Source organism: Fusarium keratoplasticum, chromosome 7, assembly GCF_025433545.1.
Source record: "Fusarium keratoplasticum isolate Fu6.1 chromosome 7, whole genome shotgun sequence".
Taxonomy (NCBI): Eukaryota; Fungi; Ascomycota; class Sordariomycetes; order Hypocreales; family Nectriaceae; genus Fusarium; species Fusarium keratoplasticum.
In genome coordinates, this window is record NC_070535.1 from 957,015 (window position 1) to 979,399 (window position 22,385).

Below are 22,385 nucleotides of genomic sequence, written 5' to 3' on the forward strand. Positions count from 1 at the left end.
TTCAACAACCTTCTTTCTTGATGCGCCAACGCCGAAACATGTACATAGAAAGACAGAAATAGCCCATGAAAAAGACAAGCAGACGCCCGTACAGTAGAAATCAAATCAAGTCAACCACCATTATACAGCCACCAAACGAGTTCCCCATCTTCTAACCTTCCTACTCTCCTTTTCGAAGCCAAGGGACAGTACCCCCATTCTCACCACTCAACATCTTCTCTACCAGCAGGGCCGTCCTTTCGTCGAGGCCAGTGCTTCTTGCTCCAGCCAACCATTCGTCAACTCCAACCATCTCCATCTTGGCACCAATTTCAGCCTCAAGGTGCGCAGGAAGCTCGCTGACAGAGATCTTACGATCGCCACAGTGATGTCTGTAAACTGGCACTGAGCTTCTGCTTTCGTGAATTGAGGCAGCGATCTCGTCAGCCACTTGCTCGACAGGAACAAAGTCAAATGAGCCACTCCAGTTCGAGATCTCCGGCAGAGACTGCATCTTGGTTGAGTACTGGAGGATACTTCCCATCAGATCGGTAGCAGGTGCTGCAGCCCCAGTGATGTTTGCCGGACGGTGAATCCAGACTGGCAAATGAGCTCTCTCTGCGTGACTCTCGAGGATAACCTCAGAGGCCCACTTCGAAGCCGCGTAGCCCTCCGTTCCATCAATTGGCGGCTTAAAGCCAGACACAGAGATCTCAGGCAGGCCGTCGTGGTCAGTGAGGTTGACAACACCACCAGTTGAGACAAAGTGGAAGGGAATCTGCCGACCACTAGCCAATCGGGCAAGCTCCCTTGTTGATGAGACATTGGCCTTCTTCAAAGACTGATAAGACTTCAAGAACGACACCTCGGCTCCGTTGTGAATGATGCTGTCGAGCTTCTTGGACAGCGTGTCGAACTCATCCTCAGGCAAGCCCAGTCGGGGAGATGATAGGTCGCCAGCATGAACAACGACCCGAGGGGATTTAAAAACATCGTCTCCCGCTTTGCTGGGAGACCTGACTGCGAGACAGTGGACGCGAGAAATTCGCGCGTCCTTCAGTAAGGACTTGAGGATAGCAAGTCCGAGGAAACCAGTGGCACCAGTCAGAGCCACCTCAATTTCATCGCCGTCAAGAATAGCAGGTTCATCTGGCGTTTCGAGACCAGAAGGGATATCAACCCGGGTCTCTTCTTCCCAGATGATAGGTTGGTCATCTGCTCCAGTAGAACCATCAATCTTTGCAGCCATCCCACCCAGTGTGCTAGCCTGGAAAAGGTCAAACACCGAGACCACGACTCCAAACTCACGAGCGATGTGCTCCCTCAGCATGACGATGCGGAGGGAATTACCACCAGCCTCGAAAAAGTCTGTCTCAGAGCCGATGAAAGCACCAGGTGCAACGGCAGGCAGGGCCTCGAACCACAAAGCCTTGAGCCTCTCTTGGGTTGCTGTGAGAGTCTCTTCATGGACCTCATCATGCTGAGGAATGGGCATCGCATCAAGAGCGGTCTGATCCAGCTTGCCAGTAGGGCCCATGGGCAGCTGCTCGACCTGGACAATCTTGGCAGGAATCATGTATCGAGGAAGAGACAGATCCTTCAAAAGCTGCTTGAAGAAAGCAAATGGATCCTCAGGGCGGTTGGTCTGGGAGATGATAGCGAAAGCGACGAGAAAGGCGCTGTCATCTGGGCCGTTGACGCCCTGTCGGAAAGAGACCGCCGCCTCAGACACGACACCGCCTGAGCTCTTGACAATGGTGTTGGCAATGTCCTCGAGCTCAATTCGGAATCCTCGAAGTTTGATCTGTGAATCGCCTGCAATGCGTCCCAAGAAGACGATTCTTCCATCAGGGAGGAACTTTGCCTTGTCGCCCGTGCGGTACATACGCGACCAGCCTCGGGCGATATCTTCTGGAGATGCAAATGGATCAGGAAGGAATCTTTCCTTGTTGAGTTCATCCCTTCGAAGGTACCCGACTGCAATGCCTGCGCCGCCCACAAACAGCTCGCCCGCATGACCAGGACGAACTGGCTTGAGGTCCTCGTCCAGGATGTAGCAGGAGTAGTTGGGCAGCGTGAGACCAATTGTGGGGTTTCGGGTGTCTCGAGGCGCCGCAGGATCAAGCTCGTTCAGACCACTGCTGCTATTGATGGTGATCTCGGTTGGCCCGTAGCCGTTGAAAAGCTTAAGTTGCGGAAGACCAAGTCGTTGAAACTCACTGATGACATGCCCACGGAAGGCTTCACCAGAAAGAAGAGAAAACTCCCAGTCGACACACTTGACCAGGTACTCATAGCCATGGTGGATCAGGGCAACGGCTAGAGTGGGCGTCATGAATGTGTGAGTGACCCTTTCAGACAACACCAGCTTGGCGAGTTGCAGAGGGTCCTTCCGAGCTTCGCGGGAAGCTACCACGAGCGTTCCGCCCAGCATAGTTGACAGAGACATTTGCGTGAGAGACATGTCAAATCCCAAAGGTGCCTGCTGAAGCATGGTGCCTCGCTTGATGCCGTAGAAGTGAATGATGGAGTCTATGTGGTGAACCAGGTTGGCGTGAGTCAGGGCGACACCCTTGGGGACGCCTGTTGTGCCACTGGTGTAGAACATGTAGGCCATACCCGATCCTTGAGCGTGGTTCGTGACGGCCGCGCTCGATGGCAGTCGTCGAACGTTGTAGATGTTGATGAGGCTTGCATTGGTCTGAAGCTTGGGTGCCGACTCCTTAGTCGACTCGTCGAAGAGAAGGATCTCTGGCTCGCAGTCATCGACAATGAGCTGTAGCCGCTTGATGGGGTTCTGAGGATCCAGCGGCACGTAGACTCCGCCAACCTCCGCAATCGCCAACAGTGACGCAATGATGAAGATGCTTGGCTCGCAGTAGACTCCAACACGTGCGCCAGGCGTCAAGCCAGACTTTTCTAGGGTGGCAGCAATGTTGTTAACGAACGACTTGAGTTGACCATAGGACAAAGTCGTTCCCTGGTCATCGCGAATCGCGATAGCATCGGGCTGCCTCTTGACCCAGTCCTCGAAGTAGTGTGAAAGAGTGTCAAAGGATGGCGAGGGAATCCTCTCTCCGCGTCCCAGTGTCAGAGCCTTCTGGGCCTCATCGGGAGTGCATCGCGAGACTTGTTCCAAGGTCTTGGATGAGTCCTTTTCAAAGAAACTGAGGAGGTTGATGTAAGACTCGAGGATGAGGTCGAGCTCATTCTTGGTGTACAGGTACTCTTGGCTCTTGACACTGATCGAGGTCGAGCCATCGGGGTAGGTCTCAATGTCAAACGCCAAATCGTATGGGTTATTGACATCCTTGAAGTCGATAACCTCAGCTTGGCAATCAGCAAGGGGCACCGTCTGCGTCGATCCCATCTTGAAGTTCAATACGACCTGGAAGAGCGGGCTGTGTGAGGTCGACCGGGGAATCTTGAGCTCATCGAGAAGAACGTCGAAAGGCAGACGAGAGTGAGTGAGGGCGCCATTAGCCTTGGCTTTGGTGTTGGAAACGAGCTCAGCCAGTGTCTGGGAAGCAGACAGTTGGAAACGCAATGGAAGGAGGTTGACAAAGAAGCCAATTGTGTTCATGTGGGCAGCATCGTTCTTGTTGGCATCGGTGATGCCAATGCACACATCTTGAGTTGAGGCAAAGTCGCTCAAGAGAACCTGCAGGGCAGCAAGGTAAACATGGAAGGGTGTCGCAGCAAGAGCCCTAGCAGCAGACTTTGCCTTGCCAGCAACATCAGGCTGCAGTGTCCGCTCAGATACCCGCGTCTTGTAGTCAGTCAAAGGCAGCCGGGTCTTGGTCTCAGCAAAGTCAAAGACAGGCAAAGCCGGGGGAAGAGTCTCAAACTCTGTCTTCCAGTACTGCAGGGTTTCGGCCGGGTAGACTGCAGCTCGTTGGTCCACAGCAAAGTCCAAGTATCCCTTGTCCAGAGGGGCAAGATTGCCTCCGGCGTAAGCGATTGCCAGGTCGCGGACTAGAATCTGGGCACTAAAGCCATCCAAGGCGATGTGATGGAAGCCAACAAGCAGGATATGCTCATCCGTGTCGGGCTCGGTCAACACAATGGCCTTAAGCACACGACCATTCTCCAAGTCGTAGTTAGTGTTCTGCAGTTCCTCAAATTCCTTGGTGATATCGGAGTCGTTGCGCTGCTCCAACCCGAATGGTGACTGCTCATAGATGATCTGAGTTGGGACGGTCGTTTCAGCATCCATGTAGAAGCCAGTCCGGAGGGATTCATGGCGCTGGATAACCTTCTGGAAAGCACTCTCCAGGTCATTCACACGCAGGGGTCCAGTGATGCGATACGCCATCGTGACGTTGAATGTGGTGGCATCTTGCAGATACTGTTGCAAGAACCAAATTCGCTCCTGAGCAAATGACAGTGGTCCATTCCGTTCGACCTTGGCGCTTCCATCGACAGAGCTCGTATCCTTGTCACCAGAAACACTTGTTCCTTGGGTAGACTGCGCACCGCTCTTGAGAGTGGACGAGTTGAACTCAGTAGGCGCTCGAGAGGATGAGGACCCGTTTCCAGAGACAGCATTGAGGGACTGCACAGCCTGTGTAATGTTAGTATTGACGCTAGAACAAAGGTTTAACACAATTAACTTACTTCGCTCGTAACCAGGGTCTTTGTGTCGGCTTGCTCTTGGGGAGGAAGAGTCGCAAGACTTGCGACGGCAGTGGAGCAGATCTCGGCAACCGATGCAGTGTTGAGAATCTCCAGAACCGGCATATCGACATCAAGCTCCTTGAAGAACCAAGACCGGATCTCAGCGGCGATCAACGAGTCAACTCCCAGGCTCATCAAGGGCTGAGAGACCTTGATCGTGCCACTCTCGGCCTGAAGCATTCGTTCCAACTTGGTGCAGAACTCTTCTTCCACGACTTCGAGCATTTCAGCGGGTGTTTGAACTTGAGCAAGACGCTGAGAGATGGAGGCCTTGGTGGTGGATGTCGATTCTTGATGTTGCTCTTCCAGGGTGTGGTGAGAGAAGCGCATGTTCTCATGCCAGAAGAACTTGGGGGCATCTTCCTGCAGGCTGTATCGGTTGAGGCCGGTGATGAGCTCCGGGGCGTGGCTTGATCCTGGCTGACCAACCAGGATGGCTTCGGAGAACATGTTGAGGAAGTCAGGCTCGGAGATGGGCATGTAGTTGTACTGTCTCAAGGTCGCCTCGTATGCGCCAGTGGACGACACATAGCCCACACCGAGGATCATGCCGATATGGATGACCGACGCTGCAAGGTTCTTTGCCCGTCGCTGCTCGGCAACTGCTGTCATGAACAGATTGGCGGCGGCATAGTTTGCCTGTCCTCGGTTACCGACCACACTAGCCAGAGAGGAGAACATAATGAAAAAGTCCAATGGCTCGTCCTCGAACAGCTCATGCAGGTTTTGCGTGCCCCGAACCTTGGGCCCAAAGACCTTGTGAAAGTCGCCGACCCTGAGTTCACCAAAGGAGCGATCAGACAGAACCATGGCAGCGTTCGCGACACCACAAATCGGAGGCATCTCTGCCTTGACTTGAGCATGGGCATGCTCCAGGGCAGTCTTGTCGCCCACGTCTAGCTGGAACAATCTGACATCGGCACCCTGCAGACGAAGCCCTTCAAGCCAGACCTTGTCGATAGCCTCAACATTGCGAGTGGTTAGAGCGAGATGCCGAACACCAGCAGCGACCATCCATCGGCAGAGAGCCTTTCCAAGACCACCCGTGCAGCCGGCCAAGAGGTACGTCCTGTCGCTTCGCAAAAGACGGTTTGCCTGCAGCGGCTGGACTTGGACTGGGATTGGCTTCTCGGTCGACCAGTCTACCACAGTGGCATAGGCAGTTTCTGAGGCCTGAAGGCCGGGAACCTCCGAGATATTGACGGCAGGGCCATCGGAAGGAGACTTGAACGAGGACTCAACCGCGTCTTGAACACGTTGGATGTTGAGGTTGCTAAGGTCGCACGTGACGCTCCCAATCAAGTTCGACAGCTCGAAGAATTTGGTGGTTGAGGGCACGTGACGTCGGAGTGGGGAGTCCACAGCGCTGTAGTCCCTACCCGAGAGGTCAACGACAACTGCCACCTTGACATGCGGCAACACCTTCTTGACGACTCGTTCGGGAGCAAGAGGATGGATGAAGATGGCACCATCCTTGTTACCTATTTTAGAAGTTGTTAGGACGAGCTCGAGACCAATTTCGTGACACTTTATCTCAAAAGCCGCTCCCAGGTATTCGTCTGCCTCATGGACGATAATCGCAACGCCAGATTCGCACTCAGCCAAGACACTCTCCACGATGGCTGCGAGTGCAAGACTACGCAGTGAAGCTGATTGGTCAATATCGAAACCTTGCAGCACATCAAAGACTTGCGATTCAGGCACCGAGATGATGGACCCGGCTGTCTGCGAGAGAGCAATGACGGGAGCGGTCGATCCGGCCACTCTATGGCCGTAGCTCAAGTATACTCGACTACCTCCAACACAGACAGCGTGCAGTGTCGAATAGCTGATCTCGATGCGCACATGGTTTGTGTTGTCCGAGATTGGTAGTGAGGGAACGGACTGAGAGATGAACCACTGACTGCCGGCCTGCTGGATCTCGACAGGCGTGTCTGCCAGCGAAGCATTGGTCTTGATCTTCATCTTGCCGGCATTGAGATGATCATTGAGCCTGTCATCGGGGAGGATTCGAGGAATCAGCCATCGTCCCTCGTCTTCCAAAATGAGTTCAGCCTCATGCGACCACAGGAGATCGTCCTCTTGCTTGAGCGACGCCTTGTACACGATCCTGATCAGAGCCTCGACAATTCGAGATAAAGCCAATGAGTCCAGGTCGGTCTCGATGTCAATATGCTGGAGCTGGATGTGAGGATATTCCGAGGCGAGACTGCGGCATAGACCCGTCGACATGTTGGCATATGGTTCGTCCTTCTGGCAGCCCTTGGACACCCAAAGGATCTGACGGGAGTCGTTGATGGTCCTTTGCAGGCCGGCAAGCTTCTCCGATGTGAGACTCTTGAGGACCGGCTCGTCGAGATCTTCGAGGATAAGAACAGCTCGCAGGGGCAACTCGGGCTTGGAAGCAAGCTGCTCGAACGAATCGACATGGTTGATCAGATCCGGCGAAGCACCATTCATCGCAAGCAAAGCCTGTGAGATTTGCTGGGCAATGTTGTTCTTCCCGCCGATCATCGTGATGCATCGTTGAGGGAGCCAATCGAGAGCACTGACGAGGGGCTGTCGGAGGACCGGAACGTGGTTGTCGTCGACAGCCTGCGACAGCATCACCGAGGTCATGTACTTCGAGGGGTCGTAAAAATCGTTGACTGTGTGATCAACACCAGAGAACCCAGTTGATCGCAGCAACGAGTCCCATTCAGGCACAGTGATCGTGGGTGCATATCGACGACCATCGTCACCGCCGAGCCACCATCCAGAAAGACCAGACATCATCAACCTCACACGCACAATGTCACTTGTGACTTCAAGAAGCAAGAGCTGACCGCCAGGCTTGAGCAGTCGTCTCACGTTGCGCATGGTGGTCGAGAGCGACTTTGTGGCGTGGAGTACGTTGGAAGCGACGATGAAGTCGTACTGCGCCTCTGGGAAACCCTGCTCAACCGGATCGTTCTCCACATTGAGAGGCTTGAAGATCATCTTCGATACCCACGGCTCGAAGGCCTCGGCAGCAGCTTCGAAGAAACCTGTGGAGATGTCGGTGAATGTGTAGCTCTCAAAGGTGGACCCGAGAGACTCGAGGATGCCCTTGGTCGCACCACCAGTTCCGGCACCGATCTCGAGGATCTTCATCCGTGGGTATCGATGAGCGATCTGCTTCGAGATCCGGCTGAGATAACCGTTGGCACGCTGGAAGCCCAGGCCGAACTTGTAGAAGCGGTTGAGCACATCGTTGCGGACCATGTGTTCCAACATGGTGGTCTCCTTGCGCACAACTTCAGTCAGATTCTCACCAACGGCTTGGATAAGCAGAAGATCGATTTGGTCGGGGAACTTGGAAGCCTGTTGGAGGAGCCACGACCCTTCATCTGCTGACCACTCCTTTCGGACCGTGGTGTGCTTGCCGGCTTCGATGATTGGGAAGAGGTAGTCGATCCACTCAAAGATGCGCTGGAAGTGCCAATCCATGACAGGAACCTCGCTGCGGTCGACCTTTCGGTTGAGCTCCCTCAAGTAATAGTACGACAGGCGCTCGCACAGATCGACGAGATCTAGATCCTCTGCAGCATCGTGCTGTTGGACATCGAGCGAGGCGACGGCACAGCTGATGTCGACCTCCCACTTGGTTTGCGTGTATAGCTCCTTGGCGTTGCTGGGTCCAGGCCTGAGCAATGATGTGCAGGTCAAGCCTTGAAGTTGGAGCAGGGGCTTTTCATTGTCGCTGGTGAAGATATCGAGGTCGGCAGTGATCTCTCGATCATTCGTATCCGTCAGATACGAGTCAATTGTCAGCTCTTGATCGTTCTCGACATAGTCAAGGCTCACGATGCGCAGACTCTTGAAGAATGTTGGCACAAACGGTGCAGCAAGGCTACCATCATCGGGCCAGCAGTACGCCGCAAAGAGTGATTGGAAGGCTGAGTCAAGCAGAGCAGGATGGATCATCGCCGAAAAGTCAGTGCTCATCTGACTGGCCTTGGCGGTAGCAAAGCCCGATTGTCTTTGGACATTGGCCAGGTGCTTGAAGGCGCCCGTGTACTCCAGGCCAATCTCGGCCAGAGAGGTGTAGAAGCGCTCCATGTCGACGGAGGTTAGGGATGCCACAGGAGGGTTACGCGACGGCAGAAGCGAGTCTTGTACCTCGGAGCCAAACTCAACACGCAAGTGGCCCTTGGCATTGCACTTCCAGTTACTACCTCGTCCGACCAAGGAGGTGAATAGCGACCACCTCGCAGTGGCAACGGCAGAGCTGACGTCGTCAATCTCAAGCGTAAACAGGGTCTCCACGCCTTGCGAGTCCTGGCTCAGCTGAATAGCACTGAGAATCTGAACATCGAAGAGTTCGACTAGTTGGATGGTCTTAGTCTCGTCGATTGACTTGGCAGACTCCATCGCCATGACAAGGTATGCGGCGGCAGGGTAGACCACAAGACCTTCAACCTTGTGGCCCTCTAGCCAGGGGGCGTCATCCAGGTGCAAAATGTTGAGCCATCTCAAGTCTTGTGTTGCATCTTCTGTTGAGCGAGTGCCTAGGAGTGGGTGCGGCGGGCTTGTGCGTTGACGGAAGTTGGCAGACTTGCGAGATTCCTTCCAGAAAGACTGAGAGTGATCCCATGGGTAGGAAGGCAGGTTTGTTGACAAGCTCGCCTTTGACACTGAGAACAACTCGGCGTAGCTGGCAAAGTTGACAGCATACTTGCCAAGGCGAGCCCAGATGAAGCCGAGGGCATCGCTGAGAGCCTCAACGTCGTGCAAATTTCGCGTCAACGCTCCCTGGTAGGGCAGCTGAGAACCCGTAGCCCGCTTGTATGTCTGGCTAAAGGGACCCTTGAGAGCTGGATGAGGACCAACCTCGAGGGCGACATGGCATGGTAGCTTGCTATCGGCTGCAAGCTCTGAGGCAAGCGTGAAGAGTACAGGCTTGACCATGTTCTCAACCCAGTACTCGCCTGTCAATAGCTGACCATGAGTGAAGGCACTCATACGCTCCCCAATGACACTCGAGAACCACTCGCAAGAGTCATCACCAGGCAAGAGCTGGATGTTTGACTCGCGAAGAAGTGCCATGTAGGGTTCGGCACAAGGCTGCATGTGGCGAGAGTGATACGCCGTATCGACCTTCAAGACGCGAGCAAACGTTCCTTGCTCGTCCAGAAGTGCCTTGGCCTTCAAGATGGCATCCTTGTCTCCTGACAGTGTGGCACTGCTGGGAGCGTTGCTAGCAGCGACGCCGATACGACCAGGGAAGTAGTCCTCACAGAAGCAAGCAGCCTCTTCATAAGAAAGGCCCACAGCCATCATGGAGCCCTTCTGTCCCTCTTCCCCGCCAGCAAGCTTGGCGCACACACCACGGCAGTAGGCAATACGGATGGCACCCTCAGGGGTAAGGAAGCCGGCTGCATAAGCAGCGGCAATCTCCCCGGACGAGTGGCCAATCACAGTACCGAAGGTGATGCCAGCTTTGCGAAGTAACTCGACCAGCATAAGCTGGACTGCAGTACAAACGGGCTGGGAGACGGCGGCCTCACCCAGCCGAGAACTCTCGGGGTCTGCGAGAATCTGTTCGGACAGTGTCCAGGTTGGCGGTTCTTGAAGGCTCGCAAGTGAGGTCTCTAGCCTTATGATGAGGTCCCGTGCAAAGGCAGAAGACTTCAGAATCTCACGACCCATAGTCGGCCACTGAGCACCTTGACCAGTAAAAACGCCAAGGATGCGTGGAGTCTGATTTGTAGTCTCTTGGCTGGCAACTGTAATAGTAGCATCTTCAGCTGATGCAGCACTAAGTTTCTTCAAAAGCTCTTCCTGAGTATGACCTGAGAAGAAGGTTCTGGCTGGAAGCTGAGACCGTCTCTGTGCTAGGGTGTAGAGGGTGTCCTGGACTTCCCCTTCTCCAGCGTTTTGCAGTGTGTCATGTAGTTGAGAGATCTGTCTTCGGAGAGACTTTTCCGAGTTGGCAGAAAGAATAAGGGGGTAAGAGAGGATGCCTCCTGTAGGGGGCGGTTGAGGTGTGCTGTCAAAGCTTTCGATGATGGCGTGGGCATTGGTTCCTCCAAAACCAAAAGAGTTGACACTTGCACGACGGGGTGTTCCAGGAGCGACTTGTGGCCAAGGCAGTGTCTCTGTGGGAATGGAGAGGTTGCCTGCAAAAGGCTTGAGGGCAGGGTTGAGGTTCTTGAAGAGTTGGTTGGGAGGGATAACGCCTCTCCGAACGGCCTCAAGAGCTTTAATTAGGCCAGCGAGACCGGCACAACCCTCCAGATGTCCAATAGCGGTCTTTACAGAGCCGACAAACATCTGATCCGAACTGCCTGTAGCGTCTTCAAAGAAGGCTTCATGAATGGCCCGGGCCTCGATGGGGTCACCGGCAGGGGTACCTGTCCCGTGAGCCTCGAAGAACTGACATCGCTCTTTGATGAGGTCGAGACCGGCATTGGCATAGGTTTGCCTAATCAGAGTCTTCTGGGACTCTGAACTTGGTAGGGTAATGCCATTGGTATCTGACAATAGTTAGTATTGTTTTGAGGTGACGCGTAGAGAAGTGGACACTTACGTCCATCTGAGTTCACGCCAGTCTCGCGGATGATTCCGTAGACATGGTCTCCATCACTCAGTGCTTGAGAGAGAGTCTTCATCACGATGGCTGCTGTACCTTCACCTCGGGCATAGCCGTTGGCCGAGGCATCCCACATCTTGCTCCGGCCTGTTGGTGAGAGCATGTGCAACTTGGACTCTGAAATCATCATTTCTGGGCCGAGGATCAAGTTGGCACCGGCAGCACAAGCAATGTTTGATACTCCTAGGCGGAGTGCCGTGACCGCCTCATGTACGGCAACAAGACTGGACGAACATGCTGTGTCGATGGTCATGGATGGACCTTTCCAGTCGAAAAAGTAGGATACACGGTTTGAGAGGATACTTCGAGCAGTGCCTGTTGCCATATACTTGGGCATGTCCTGAGGATCACGAAGGAGCATCTCATGGTAGTCTCCTGTCATGGAGCCAACGTAGACGGCTGTGTTGGACCCCTTGAGGTCTTCATAGGGGAGGCCGGCAGCTTCAGTCGCTTCATAGACAGTTTCAAGAAGCAGCCGCTGCTGAGGATCCATAGCCTCAGCCTCCCTTGGGTTGATTTTGAAGAAAGACGCATCAAAGGAACGGATATCCTCAGTCAAGAGGTAGGCCTTCTTGACGTCTGTGCAACCGCTCTTCTCCCCATTTCTGTGGTAGAAGGCATCTGGGTTGAATCGTTCCGGTGGGATGGGTGTCTGCACATCTCTCTTCTCGCAGAGGAGGTCCCATAGCTTTGATGGGGTGTTTGCTCCACCGGGGAAGCGGCAAGCTGTGCCAACGATGGCGATGGGTTCTCTTGTCGAGTTTGGAGCCCCCATTGTGACCAGTGGATGAGTATGGACGGTCAATGTCTTTGGTATGAGTAATGAATGTGTAAGTAAAAGATGGAGAAGTTGGTCGACAATGGGTTGGCCAAGGTTTACAGTTCAGGGGGTTGATATCAAGTGATCGAGTCCGTCCAAGTTTGTACACTTATACGACCTGCCTCCTCGAGATTGTATAGGTACACCACAATACGCAAGGAAATACGCAAGAGCTGTGCCGTCTCATAGCCTCCTACCTGATTCAGACACGGATTACTGGATTCGTTTCATCTGGGCCGATTCATGCTGATGGGCTGAGCACGATAGTTCCGGACTGCAGATGTCATAGGAGAGCTCCGGGTTACAACGGCCGGGTATCATGAGAAACGAGGTTTTGGGGGCTGAGGTAAGATGGAGATAGCGGAGCCCAGAACTTTGTGTGCCCCATCGAGAAGTATCTTTCTGTCCAACCGATGCATATCTACCCCCCTTGGGCGTGTTCTTTCACTTCTGCCTCACATCTTCCCACACGCACTTCCCAGTTCACTCTACGCTTCCCCCAAGCATCTCTGTCATCCAATCGTCGGCGCAATGCACCAAATCTTCCCCTCTACCTTTTTCAATTTCGAGTTTCTTCGCCTTCTCGGGACCGCCCCATATCTCGGTGCCGAGACCGGAGAGTGCCTTGCCACGGCGGCACGTATCAAGGATGGAGATCCTGAGAGCTGGTACCATGCCTGGTACGAACAGGCCCAGAAGGCACTGGCCCTCGCTGATGAGGCCAAAGCCGTTGGAGACGGTCCCGGTGCCGCGTGGGGCTACATCCGAGCGTCCAACTACTTCCGGGCCAGCGAGTTCCTCCTCCACTGCACGCCAGAGGACCCGAGGATCCTCTCGTCTGCCGTGGCGAGTGCCGATGCCTTTGACAAGGGCTGGATCCTGCTGGATGGCTCGGTGAGGAAGGTCGACATCCCTTACGAGGGTGGCAACACCCTGCCCGGACGGCTCTACCTCCCGGCCCCTCATCATCAAGTCTCCGGCAAGATCCCTGTTGTTATTCAGACCGGCGGTTTTGACTCGACTCAGGAGGAGCTCTACTACTACGGTGCCGCTGGCGCCTTACCACGTGGCTATGCCGTCTTTAGCTTTGACGGACCTGGCCAAGGCCTATCACTTCGCAAGGACAAGCTCTACCTACGCCCTGACTGGGAGCACGTCACCAGCAAAGTCCTGGATCATGTCATCGGGGAGCTTGTTCCGGTGCATAATCTCGACGTGGACCGCCTTGCCGTTTTTGGCGCTTCTCTCGGAGGCTACCTCTCCCTCCGCGCCGCTGCGGATCCCCGCGTCAAGGCAGTCGTGTCATGCGACGGGCCGTTGGACCTCTTCGACATTACCCGCAGCCGCATGCCGCCGTGGTTCATCAATGGCTGGCTGAGCGGATGGCTGAGCGATGGCTTCTTCAACTGGGTCATTGACCGGCTGGCGTCAGTCAACTTTCAGCTTGCGTGGGAGTTCGGCCACAGCAAGTGGGTATACGGCGTCAAGACACCTGCAGACGTCATGCGGACCATGCAAAAGTTCTCCCTCAAGGACGGGTACCTGTCCAAGATCAAGTGTCCCACACTGATCACCGGTGCAGCTGATTCGTTCTACTTTACGCCACAGCAGAATGCCCATCCCATCTTTGATAGCCTTTCTGCCCTCGGGCCGGCGGAGAAGCACCTGTGGATCGGCAAGGGCGTCGAGGGCGGTGGTCTGCAGGCCAAGATTGGAGCTTTGGCGCTCATGCACCACAAGATGTTTGCCTGGCTGGATGAGACATTCGGGATTCGACGGGACGAACTGTGAGGTTGGGGAAAGAGACGATACCAAGCTTTTCCGGAAATAGAATCATCTTTTGGACCTGAGATTACCTGTACGTAGCATGTACCTGAGTGAACACGAAGCTTGATCTCCGCTATTACGTCCACCCCCTGTGCCCGGCAGATCCTCCGACTGGGGAGCCTTGCTCGAGTCGGAAGTAATTTGCCTAGCCCAGAAACTCGCATGATTAGGGACGGGAGCGGCCGTTGCTCTCTGCTGTGCGGACGAATAAGCTTAAGGTTACGAGTCGTCAGCACGAGTGGATCTGCGGTAATATGCCAGTGGGGAGGGCCAAGGCAAGGAAATGCCGCAGTGGCACAGCTCTTGCAAGGGGAAACAGGGCTGAGCAGGGGGGAACAAGGCATGTTGGTTCGCGCATGTGAAGGCAGATCTAGATATGCCAAGTTGCATTCATTGTGAATGTGGAACTGGCTTACCCCTCGACACTTGCTAGTCGTTGTTTTGTTGCAAGAACAGTTTTGACATTCGCTCACAAACATCACCATGGCACCTTTTGGAAAGCTGTATTCTTTCATGCCCAATGGCCGGGTCTTCAAGGTAAAGACGTGCTTCTCAGTTACGGTTGGAATACTAACATGGGCAGATTCTTGCGGCTGCAAAGCTCAATGGTCTTGAAATTGAGATCGCCCCGTACCAGCATATGGTAGACAACAAGACACCAGAGTTCCGGGCCAAGTTTCCAGCAGGAAAGGTCCCGGCTTTTGAAGGAGCTGACGGGCTTCTTCTCCCCGAGTCAGATGCCATTGCACAATATCTGTCACAGTCTGGGCCTTATTCTGGACAGCTACTGGGTCGTGATGCCACAACTTCAGCCAAGATCAGACAGTGGATCTCTTTCCTTGATGGCGAAGTCTACCCACACATGCTAGATCTTGTCATCTGGCGAGTGGGAATTGCACCGTTTGACCAATCTACCGAGACCAAGGCTCTGGCTCGTCTCGAGTTTGCCTTGGATGTGCTTGAGAAGCATCTCGACGGCCGGAAGTGGTTGGTTGGAGACGAGCTCACGTTGGCCGACCTGACAGGCGCATCTTCTCTTCTCTGGGCATTTATGCACATTATCGATGCATCAGAGAGGAAGCGTTTCCCTAACGTGGTGGCCTGGTACTTGCGCACTATCGAGACAGAGGAGGTCAAGGAAGTGTTTGGCCCTCCAAACTTGATTGACGTCAAGCGTGTCCATGAGTAGAATGTCAAGAAACTTGGCTACTCCGCCACCATAAATACAGAGTGTTGTTTTGCGCATTGATTCGTTGGTTCCTTATGCGTGACTTGCTTATGGCTGCATGTCTTGGACAACGCCACATTACTGGGTCGTACGCAGAAATAATCTGCACTATTGATTACATGTGGGAGCACCAAAGTACCAATCTGTCAAGACAATGATCGAAAATATTGTGTTGATGAACTACTCCATCTCATGGCATTCAGTGGAACTGCAAGTCGTGCTGGCTATCTATGACAAAATCTTATGAAGGTCTCGTCCTAATCACATTTAATGATACTCTCACAATATTCTAAAATGATCTAAAAATTCACTTCAGTGCTTCAATAATCTCCTCTAATCAAAGGTTGATACGTGTGACAAGAAGTTGGTGTGGAATGGATATCAAGAGGTCAGGTTGGTGTGTTGAAAATCTACAGCTAAAAATAAGCACGTCTCTGTCGCCTTCAGGCTTCAATGAACAAATTTTGGCTGAATGGGTAAAAATAAAACCAAGAGTCTACATAGAAAGAGGCGCAAGCCCAAAGGATTGAGTCTCAAAATCCAACACCACGTACACCCGCTTCAAGAACGCAAGACCCAGCAGAGCCACCTTGGCGTTTCCATCTTCAGTACGACCATACTTCCAAACGTTGACGTTAAGATAACATGTAGACGAGTCGCCGATCTTGGTGACATAATCGTGTGGGGGAATAGTGTAGTTGGTGTGCCCATTGAGCTCGTAGACAAGCTCAGGGTAGCTGTCGATTTCGCCGCAGGATACGGTGTACCAATCCTGCTCGGCGGTATTGAATCCTGATGATCCTTGGGCATGGATCTCTTCAATGGTATCGTTCGATGCAAGAGTGCCTCTTACTTGATCGACTAGCCAATTGTAGGCGTTGAGCGACAGAGGTGCACCGAGACCCTCAGAGCCCTCGTCAAGAACTGCAAGCGGAGTGACATTGCTACCGTTAGAGCCGCTAAAAGGAACCGCAAAGTTCCGAGACTCTTCCTCTGAGGTTCCAAAGATCCAACTGCCTGTCAGTGGAGTCGTCCAGTAGTTTTCCCGTGGGGGTGTAAGCGGGTAGAAGGCATCGGATAACCAGTCTGGATTCTGGATCTCGTATATCCGCAGGGTATCATTATCGTACAAAGACGAATCAGTACCGCCAAAAACGAGCTTCGCCTCACCACCGAGACACGGATCAGACGATGCCAGTGCGGCACAGGAGTTCCAGCCCACGCGAGAACCGAGTCTCCCCGCCTTCCATGCCTGGTAATTGGCAGGGTAGAACGTTTCGTTGAGACCGGCCGTAACCGGGGCCATGCCGAATATGCCGCCGAATGGGACCTTGGGGATCCCCTCACCGGGGTACGGGAAATCTGACACCTGTAGGACCGTACCGGCGGAGCAGACGTCGCCGATGCACACGTCATCCGTTCCGTAGTCAACGGTGAAGTTCGGGGCGAAGGCCGTAAGCGGCCATGACAGTTGAGGCAACGACGTGTTGGCGAATGAGGTAGACGCTCTCTCATCGAACCATGTCTGACCAGAGGGGCCGAGACACAGAGAAGGGTCGTATTGGTTGAGACACCTTCCTGATCTGACAAAGAGAGACATCCACGTCCAGTCACTGAGCATCGTCAGCTCCTGCGGAGGAGTACCCACGGTGATGTTGAACAGGTACCCGAACCCGTTCCATACCGCGGGTACTGCAACGCTTCTGCTGCAGCTGGCATTGACATGGCGGTAACCGCCGGGATGTGGGAGGGTAGAAGCGGATGCGGGTAGGCTGCCGATCAGCAGCACGGCGAGATGGTGAAACGCATGCATCATGTGTGCTTGGTTGCAGTGAGAGTGATTAAACAGAAGTGATCAACAAGACACGACAGCTCGAGAGAGGGGGAGCAAGTTATTATCCTCTGCAAGGACAGGGATCCAACATTATCACGACTCTAGGCCGTGGCGCTATCTGGCTCCCTTTCTCGGTTCAGCCCTATTGCTCGTCCATCAGCCCATTGATCCTCGACTAGGCTATGCAACCTTCAGCCACGAACCCACGGCTTGTTACCGTAAATGGGCATTCGTGTATCGTGCATGATGCAGGTGCCACATCTCCATCTGCCAAGGATCCTAATTAATACGACAGCACCTGTCAGCAATGCCATCAGCCGTACGCGTGCCGGTACGACAGTACTCGAGACTCGATGTGACCTTGATCTGCAACGCCATCATCTCGTCGTCTCATTTCTTTTCATTGGGCTGAACCCGCCCCGCCAAGAGTTCCACAACTACCCAGGAGAACGTTGTCATGATCCCTGCCAGGCGGTCTATAACGGATGAGGCTGGGGAAGAAGAGTAAGCAGCAGTTTACTCCACTTCTAGAGTCCAATTAAGTCAATTGTCGGCATTTTACTTGGTACGTTGGATTACAATCCTTCATTGGGTCCAAGTTCCAAGTTTGTATTCGTTATTTACAAAATGGACTAGGCATCCAAGACAGCAAATCCCTGCACCGGCGTATTGCAGATGAACTGCCACGACAGGGCTGAGGGCTCTTGTAACCTACTGACTCAAGGGAATAATTCCTGTGACTTGGCTTGGTGGATTACCCTAGAGTTGTGATGAGCAAGATCTGGATGATGTCTTCACATAGGTAGCGACAAATGTCAAGTACAGAAGCGAATAGACAACCTTTTTACCTAGTATTAACGCTCAATGCTATACTATTTGGTAGCATAACTTCACCGTGTGATTATTGTCGTGTCAGTAGTTATATAAAGCCAGCGTAAGAAAACATAACCGGACAGTCTTGGCAACAGAGACGCTTTTGCCAACAGTGAAGTGATTTGTCACCGCCTACGAAACACATCTACATGTCTCAATACTATAGTTCATTAGTGTTCCCGTAGTTCAAGTGATTTGAAGCCCAGGCTTCCAGTTTTCTTTTTTGCTAGCCTTCGTCTACGTGTGGTCACAGTGCGAGGTTCGGGTAACGCCCGCAATATAAGGCTAGAAAACGGTATTAAGAGTTTACACTCATCAGGGTTGATTTGAGATGGCAATAGGTGCTTATATGTGGTCTTGTTGAAACTCTCAATAGGGCCAAGATGGGCTCCTTGCAAAGGGAGTGGATATTCGACATACCAACGAGGCGGGTTGGTTCACTGCTGAGGTTGGGGTTTGTAAATCATATTCGAAATGTCTTCACGGCTGTTGAAAGGTTCTTACGAGGCAATTTCTAAGACAAAATACGGAGCTTATAGAGAATATTCCAAAAGTTTGTTCAACTGACGAATTGCGGCCATCACGGGGCTTGTCCTAAACTTCTGCGCGCTTCAATTTTATATGACGACCCCTATTTTATATCGTCCCTCTTTTCCCAGTCTGATATTCATCCTCGTATATATTTTAAACACTCTGAGACCTTTCTGTCTTGAGGATGAATTCGGTGCTTGAGAATTTGATCTCCGCTCTGGTAAAAATTTAAAAGGTCTCCATTTGATTTCTCCTCTATAGCCCGGAACCATTTCTTCCCTCACGTCAAGAACTTGACTTGGTTTCTCTCAGGTAGTACAATAGCTTGTAAAGGATCTTTCCTCTCTTTCCTCATCCTACCACTGTTACAGTGGGTCCAGGTTTGTCGTCACCAAGAGTCGTTGGATATCATGTTGAAGCTGTATTAGGGTAATGCCTTGCAAAGGGTCGAGGTGACAACTCTTAAGAATTATTTGACAGTATTGAGAAGTCATGCCAGCGCATTGCCTTATTTTGCATGTGGCTCCTGAAATCTGGTTATGTGGTTAGTGCGTTTGATGTGGAAGAAGTCGAAGAAGTGAATCAGGGTTAGGGTCAGGGTTAGGGTACCACTGCTCATATGTCGACTACAATCCGAAGTAGCAATGCATGTCAAATCAGAAGGAAACTCGCAAAGTCGAAGGCACACTCCCTTTTCAGCCTTTCACGTTTTGGTGCAATGCTCAAAGGAAACTCATATAGCAGTTCTATCATTGCGTTCCATCTCTCTTCATCAGCCAGAGCTGCTATCAAGCGGCATCTACAAGCCCCTAAAGTGACAAGCCCATCACAGGTTCTGCTTCACCCGAGAAGCCCGGGCCAGCGCTTCTAAAGGCTTCGTGTCCGCCAACACCGTAGCGTAGGAGCCGAATCGCACGTGAACAGCGCGCTGCGGCTTTGGATCCCAGCAGTAGAACCTCCCAGTGGAACGCATGTGCTCCAGGTCAATGACCACAATGGACTCGACAGGCATGATCGTCTCGGTCCAGAACAGGAGGTAGAGGCTATCCCGTAGCTTCAGCATCTTGCACTCCTCTGAGTCTGCCAGTCCCTTCTCAGTTCCGTCGAGGCAGTGCCACGTAAAGGTGCCTTTGTTCAAGTAGATGTGTTCATAGGCATCCCTAGGTGTATATCGGTACATTATGTGCTTTCCGATCAATTCTTCAGTTTCGGGGAAAGGCGCCACTGTGTTGCTGCCCTGGGCGCTGGCATTCATGAACTTGGTCCATGTTCTGCGCTCCCCTTTGAGGTCGTGGAAACCAGAGACTCCGGCCAGGCATTGGCCAGTGGTCGTGTCCAAAACCAGAGTGACCTGCTCTTCGTATGAAGGCTTGTAGAAGTCTATCAAGAAGATGTCTGGTCGAACTTCATAGGCTTCGTACGCTGCTTCTCCAGTGAGACCCTTGTCCTCTCCTTCCAGAATCTTCCATGTGAGCTTGCTCGCATCACCAAAGATATGAGAGATCTTGTAGCCGTTGTCAAAGGTGTGCTCAAGGTTTCGGCCGCTTAGTTTGGAAGTGGAGGGCATGAGATGTTCCCGGAACCCATCTGCCATCTCCTCAAGGGTTGGCCACTCGGAGACGGGCACAAACTTGGGGACGTCGGATGTTGTCATTTTGAGAGCGAAGTGTATGATGAGTAAGTGTGATTTTGGGAATGAAGTATGCTGTGGTGAAGAATCTAGACTTTTCTTGTACCGCCGTCCTACATTTATAATCGAGCATGCTCCAGTTGTATAACTATTAAGAGTAGGCGAGCATCATAAGCCATTCGATGCAATGCGGGGAGATCGGACTTGCTGCCCTGAATAGGTTTGGCACAAGAAATGATTCGGAGAGTAGAAAGCCGAAACTCCTCTGCCGCTGGTTTGAACCCCGTAACCAACGGAGGCTTGATTAAATCATGGCTCTTTAGTCGCAGGCTTCTTTCTATTTCTTTCACACCCCATCAACACCCCACGATGGTTAGATGGGTCTCCAATCATAAGACATGCCTGTTGATTCAAGATAGAAGATGCCGCACTGACGCTTGTGTCTATCGATGCCATTAGGCCTGGTGCCTTCGCCTGTCTCTGTGGTTGTGGCAACTCCAAGATAGCGCCATACTTCTTTGGGAGAAAAAGTCCGAGGCTCCACCCATCACAATTAACTTGACTTCAGGAGATTGCCACGGCATCATGACTTCGGACTTTGATTCGGCTTCAGGAGAGGGAAATAAAGACCGAAGTCCCGAGATGAGCCCAAATCTTCCTATATCGGGCTTTCGGAACCGTTCCGAGGCAGTGAACCTCCGAGGGACCCGACACAGATATCAACCTTACGCGGCATGTGGCATGGCATGATCTAGCAGGGTCGATAGACGGATGGCCAAAGGTGATGATATTCATCCGAGAATAGTCTCGAGCTGCTTTCCAGTCATGACATCGATCCAATGCACATCCATGACATGCCCTTGTCCAGTGCTTGACACCATCGAATCCATGCGCGACCAGACTTCCTCCAGTATTGTGCCAACGCGGTTGATGGTGTGTAGGCCGATGGAGAGAAACGACTTGTAGAGCCTGTTGCGAACAAACTGCCTCCAATTTTTGATCAACTGATTCTGTCTGATTTGAGCAACTGTCAGTTGGTGCCCATCAGCCGCGACGAAGTGTCCAAGTGTGCTTCCAGCTATCAAGTAGACTAAACTCTGGATGGCGATGGTGCGAGAGTTGTCTGGTATAGTCTCGAGTATCTCTAATATGTCGAATGCAAGGCCAAGGACGAGCTGCGAATGTTTGTCTGTCTCTTCTACCTCGTCGCATCTGCTGGTCGAACTGATTGAGATTTCTGGAAACGCTCGGTAGAGCTCAATGAGGGACGCAAGTCGGTAACTGCGGGCCATCTTGACAAGATGGGATGGGGGAGAGCGAGGATCGCCAGTATCTTTGACTAACCCAATAAGGGGAGCTCGGCTTTTGAGAATGGCTTGTTCCAGAGTCGAGGCCTCCTCGATCAACTGAACGAGGCCTGATGCCTCACCCTCAGCAAGTGTGCGGCCGCGAAGGCTTCTCCGTTTCCTAACCATTGTTCCAACCTTCGCAAGGCGGATAAAGATGTCTGTCGCCACCCCGGTCCAGGGACAGGGTTGTGATAATAACTCTGGGGCTGGATCAAGAAAGATGTCGAGATACGAAATTGCTTTTAAATCTTGGTGGAGTAGAAATGATACCATAACCTCCCAGTACACCATTGAGGACACAATGAAGTTCTGGGTCATCGACAGTGGCCTAAGGGGCCTTTCAAGGCCGCTCGCTGTCATCCACAGCTTGAAGAGATGCCGAGATCCGGTGAGGTGACACAAGCCGAGGGATGAAGGGTCATGCCAACTCTATACTACAGTATTAGTAACTCGGAGTGCTTGATTCGAGGAGAGTAACATACCGAAGTCATGCCGAGTAGAATAATTCCCAGAAGAATGTCATCCTTGACAAGCGATCCTGGGGATGGCCTAACCAAAGCCAGATTCCCAGGAGGTTGTGGCGGCATAGCAGTCTTTATCTTGGCAACCTCGCCGGAAATTTGTGAGATTGCTTCTGTTTGGAAGCTCAGTGGTATAGAGGAACTCTCCCCTTGGTTCTGGTAGAGATGGGCTGCGGATATGCTCATAACGCAGGTAAAGAGGAGAGGAGAGGCATCCATCATCCTGGTGACCCGTGATCGAAAAGGGTTGTTCGGAGAGTCAAAAGAGGAAGCGACCTCGCAGACAAAGGAAAAATAGTGGCTCAATAGAATTGAATGCTCCCCTGCCGGGACATAAAGGGATAAGTCGGAGTTGCTCGGGGCGGCACGGGTAGTCGATAACCACATTTCCTTGTTGTTTGGCTCTACAGATGAAGAGTCTTCATAACATATTCGATTCGTGGGTTGATCGAGATCATGAACCAGTGAGTTGAATATGGGTGCGTCGAGTGGTGGCTGAGGCT

The 22,385-nt window shown here is 52.6% G+C and overlaps 6 protein-coding genes across 6 annotated transcripts; 2 read left to right on the forward strand and 4 right to left on the reverse strand.

Annotated features, from left to right (window-relative positions):
- Nucleotides 1-160: 160 nt before the first annotated feature.
- NCS57_00946600 (uncharacterized protein) lies at nt 161-12,044 on the reverse strand (the record flags this gene model as incomplete). The annotated part of the gene is made up of 3 exons (XM_053059240.1): nt 161-4,543; nt 4,597-11,153; nt 11,207-12,044. 3 exons carry the CDS (start codon nt 12,042-12,044, stop codon nt 161-163), a joined length of 11,778 nt encoding a protein of 3,925 aa, XP_052911311.1.
- Nucleotides 12,045-12,620: 576 nt separating this feature from the next.
- On the forward strand, nt 12,621-13,880 carry NCS57_00946700 (uncharacterized protein; the record flags this gene model as incomplete). Its single annotated transcript, XM_053059241.1, has 1 exon — nt 12,621-13,880. The coding sequence occupies one exon, from the start codon at nt 12,621-12,623 to the stop codon at nt 13,878-13,880; it is 1,260 nt and encodes a 419-aa protein (XP_052911312.1).
- Nucleotides 13,881-14,399: 519 nt separating this feature from the next.
- On the forward strand, nt 14,400-15,105 carry NCS57_00946800 (uncharacterized protein; the record flags this gene model as incomplete). Its single annotated transcript, XM_053059242.1, has 2 exons — nt 14,400-14,453; nt 14,500-15,105. 2 exons carry the CDS (start codon nt 14,400-14,402, stop codon nt 15,103-15,105), a joined length of 660 nt encoding a protein of 219 aa, XP_052911313.1.
- Nucleotides 15,106-15,640: 535 nt separating this feature from the next.
- NCS57_00946900 (Peptidase A1 domain-containing protein) lies at nt 15,641-16,987 on the reverse strand (the record flags this gene model as incomplete). The annotated part of the gene is made up of 1 exon (XM_053059243.1): nt 15,641-16,987. Exon 1 carries the CDS (start codon nt 16,958-16,960, stop codon nt 15,641-15,643), a length of 1,320 nt encoding a protein of 439 aa, XP_052911314.1. The 5' UTR covers nt 16,961-16,987.
- A 2,221-nt stretch (nt 16,988-19,208) lies between these two features.
- NCS57_00947000 (uncharacterized protein) lies at nt 19,209-20,036 on the reverse strand (the record flags this gene model as incomplete). The annotated part of the gene is made up of 1 exon (XM_053059244.1): nt 19,209-20,036. The coding sequence occupies one exon, from the start codon at nt 20,034-20,036 to the stop codon at nt 19,209-19,211; it is 828 nt and encodes a 275-aa protein (XP_052911315.1).
- A 767-nt stretch (nt 20,037-20,803) lies between these two features.
- NCS57_00947100 (uncharacterized protein) lies at nt 20,804-22,104 on the reverse strand (the record flags this gene model as incomplete). Its single annotated transcript, XM_053059245.1, has 2 exons — nt 20,804-21,790; nt 21,844-22,104. 2 exons carry the CDS (start codon nt 22,102-22,104, stop codon nt 20,804-20,806), a joined length of 1,248 nt encoding a protein of 415 aa, XP_052911316.1.
- Nucleotides 22,105-22,385: the final 281 nt, after the last annotated feature.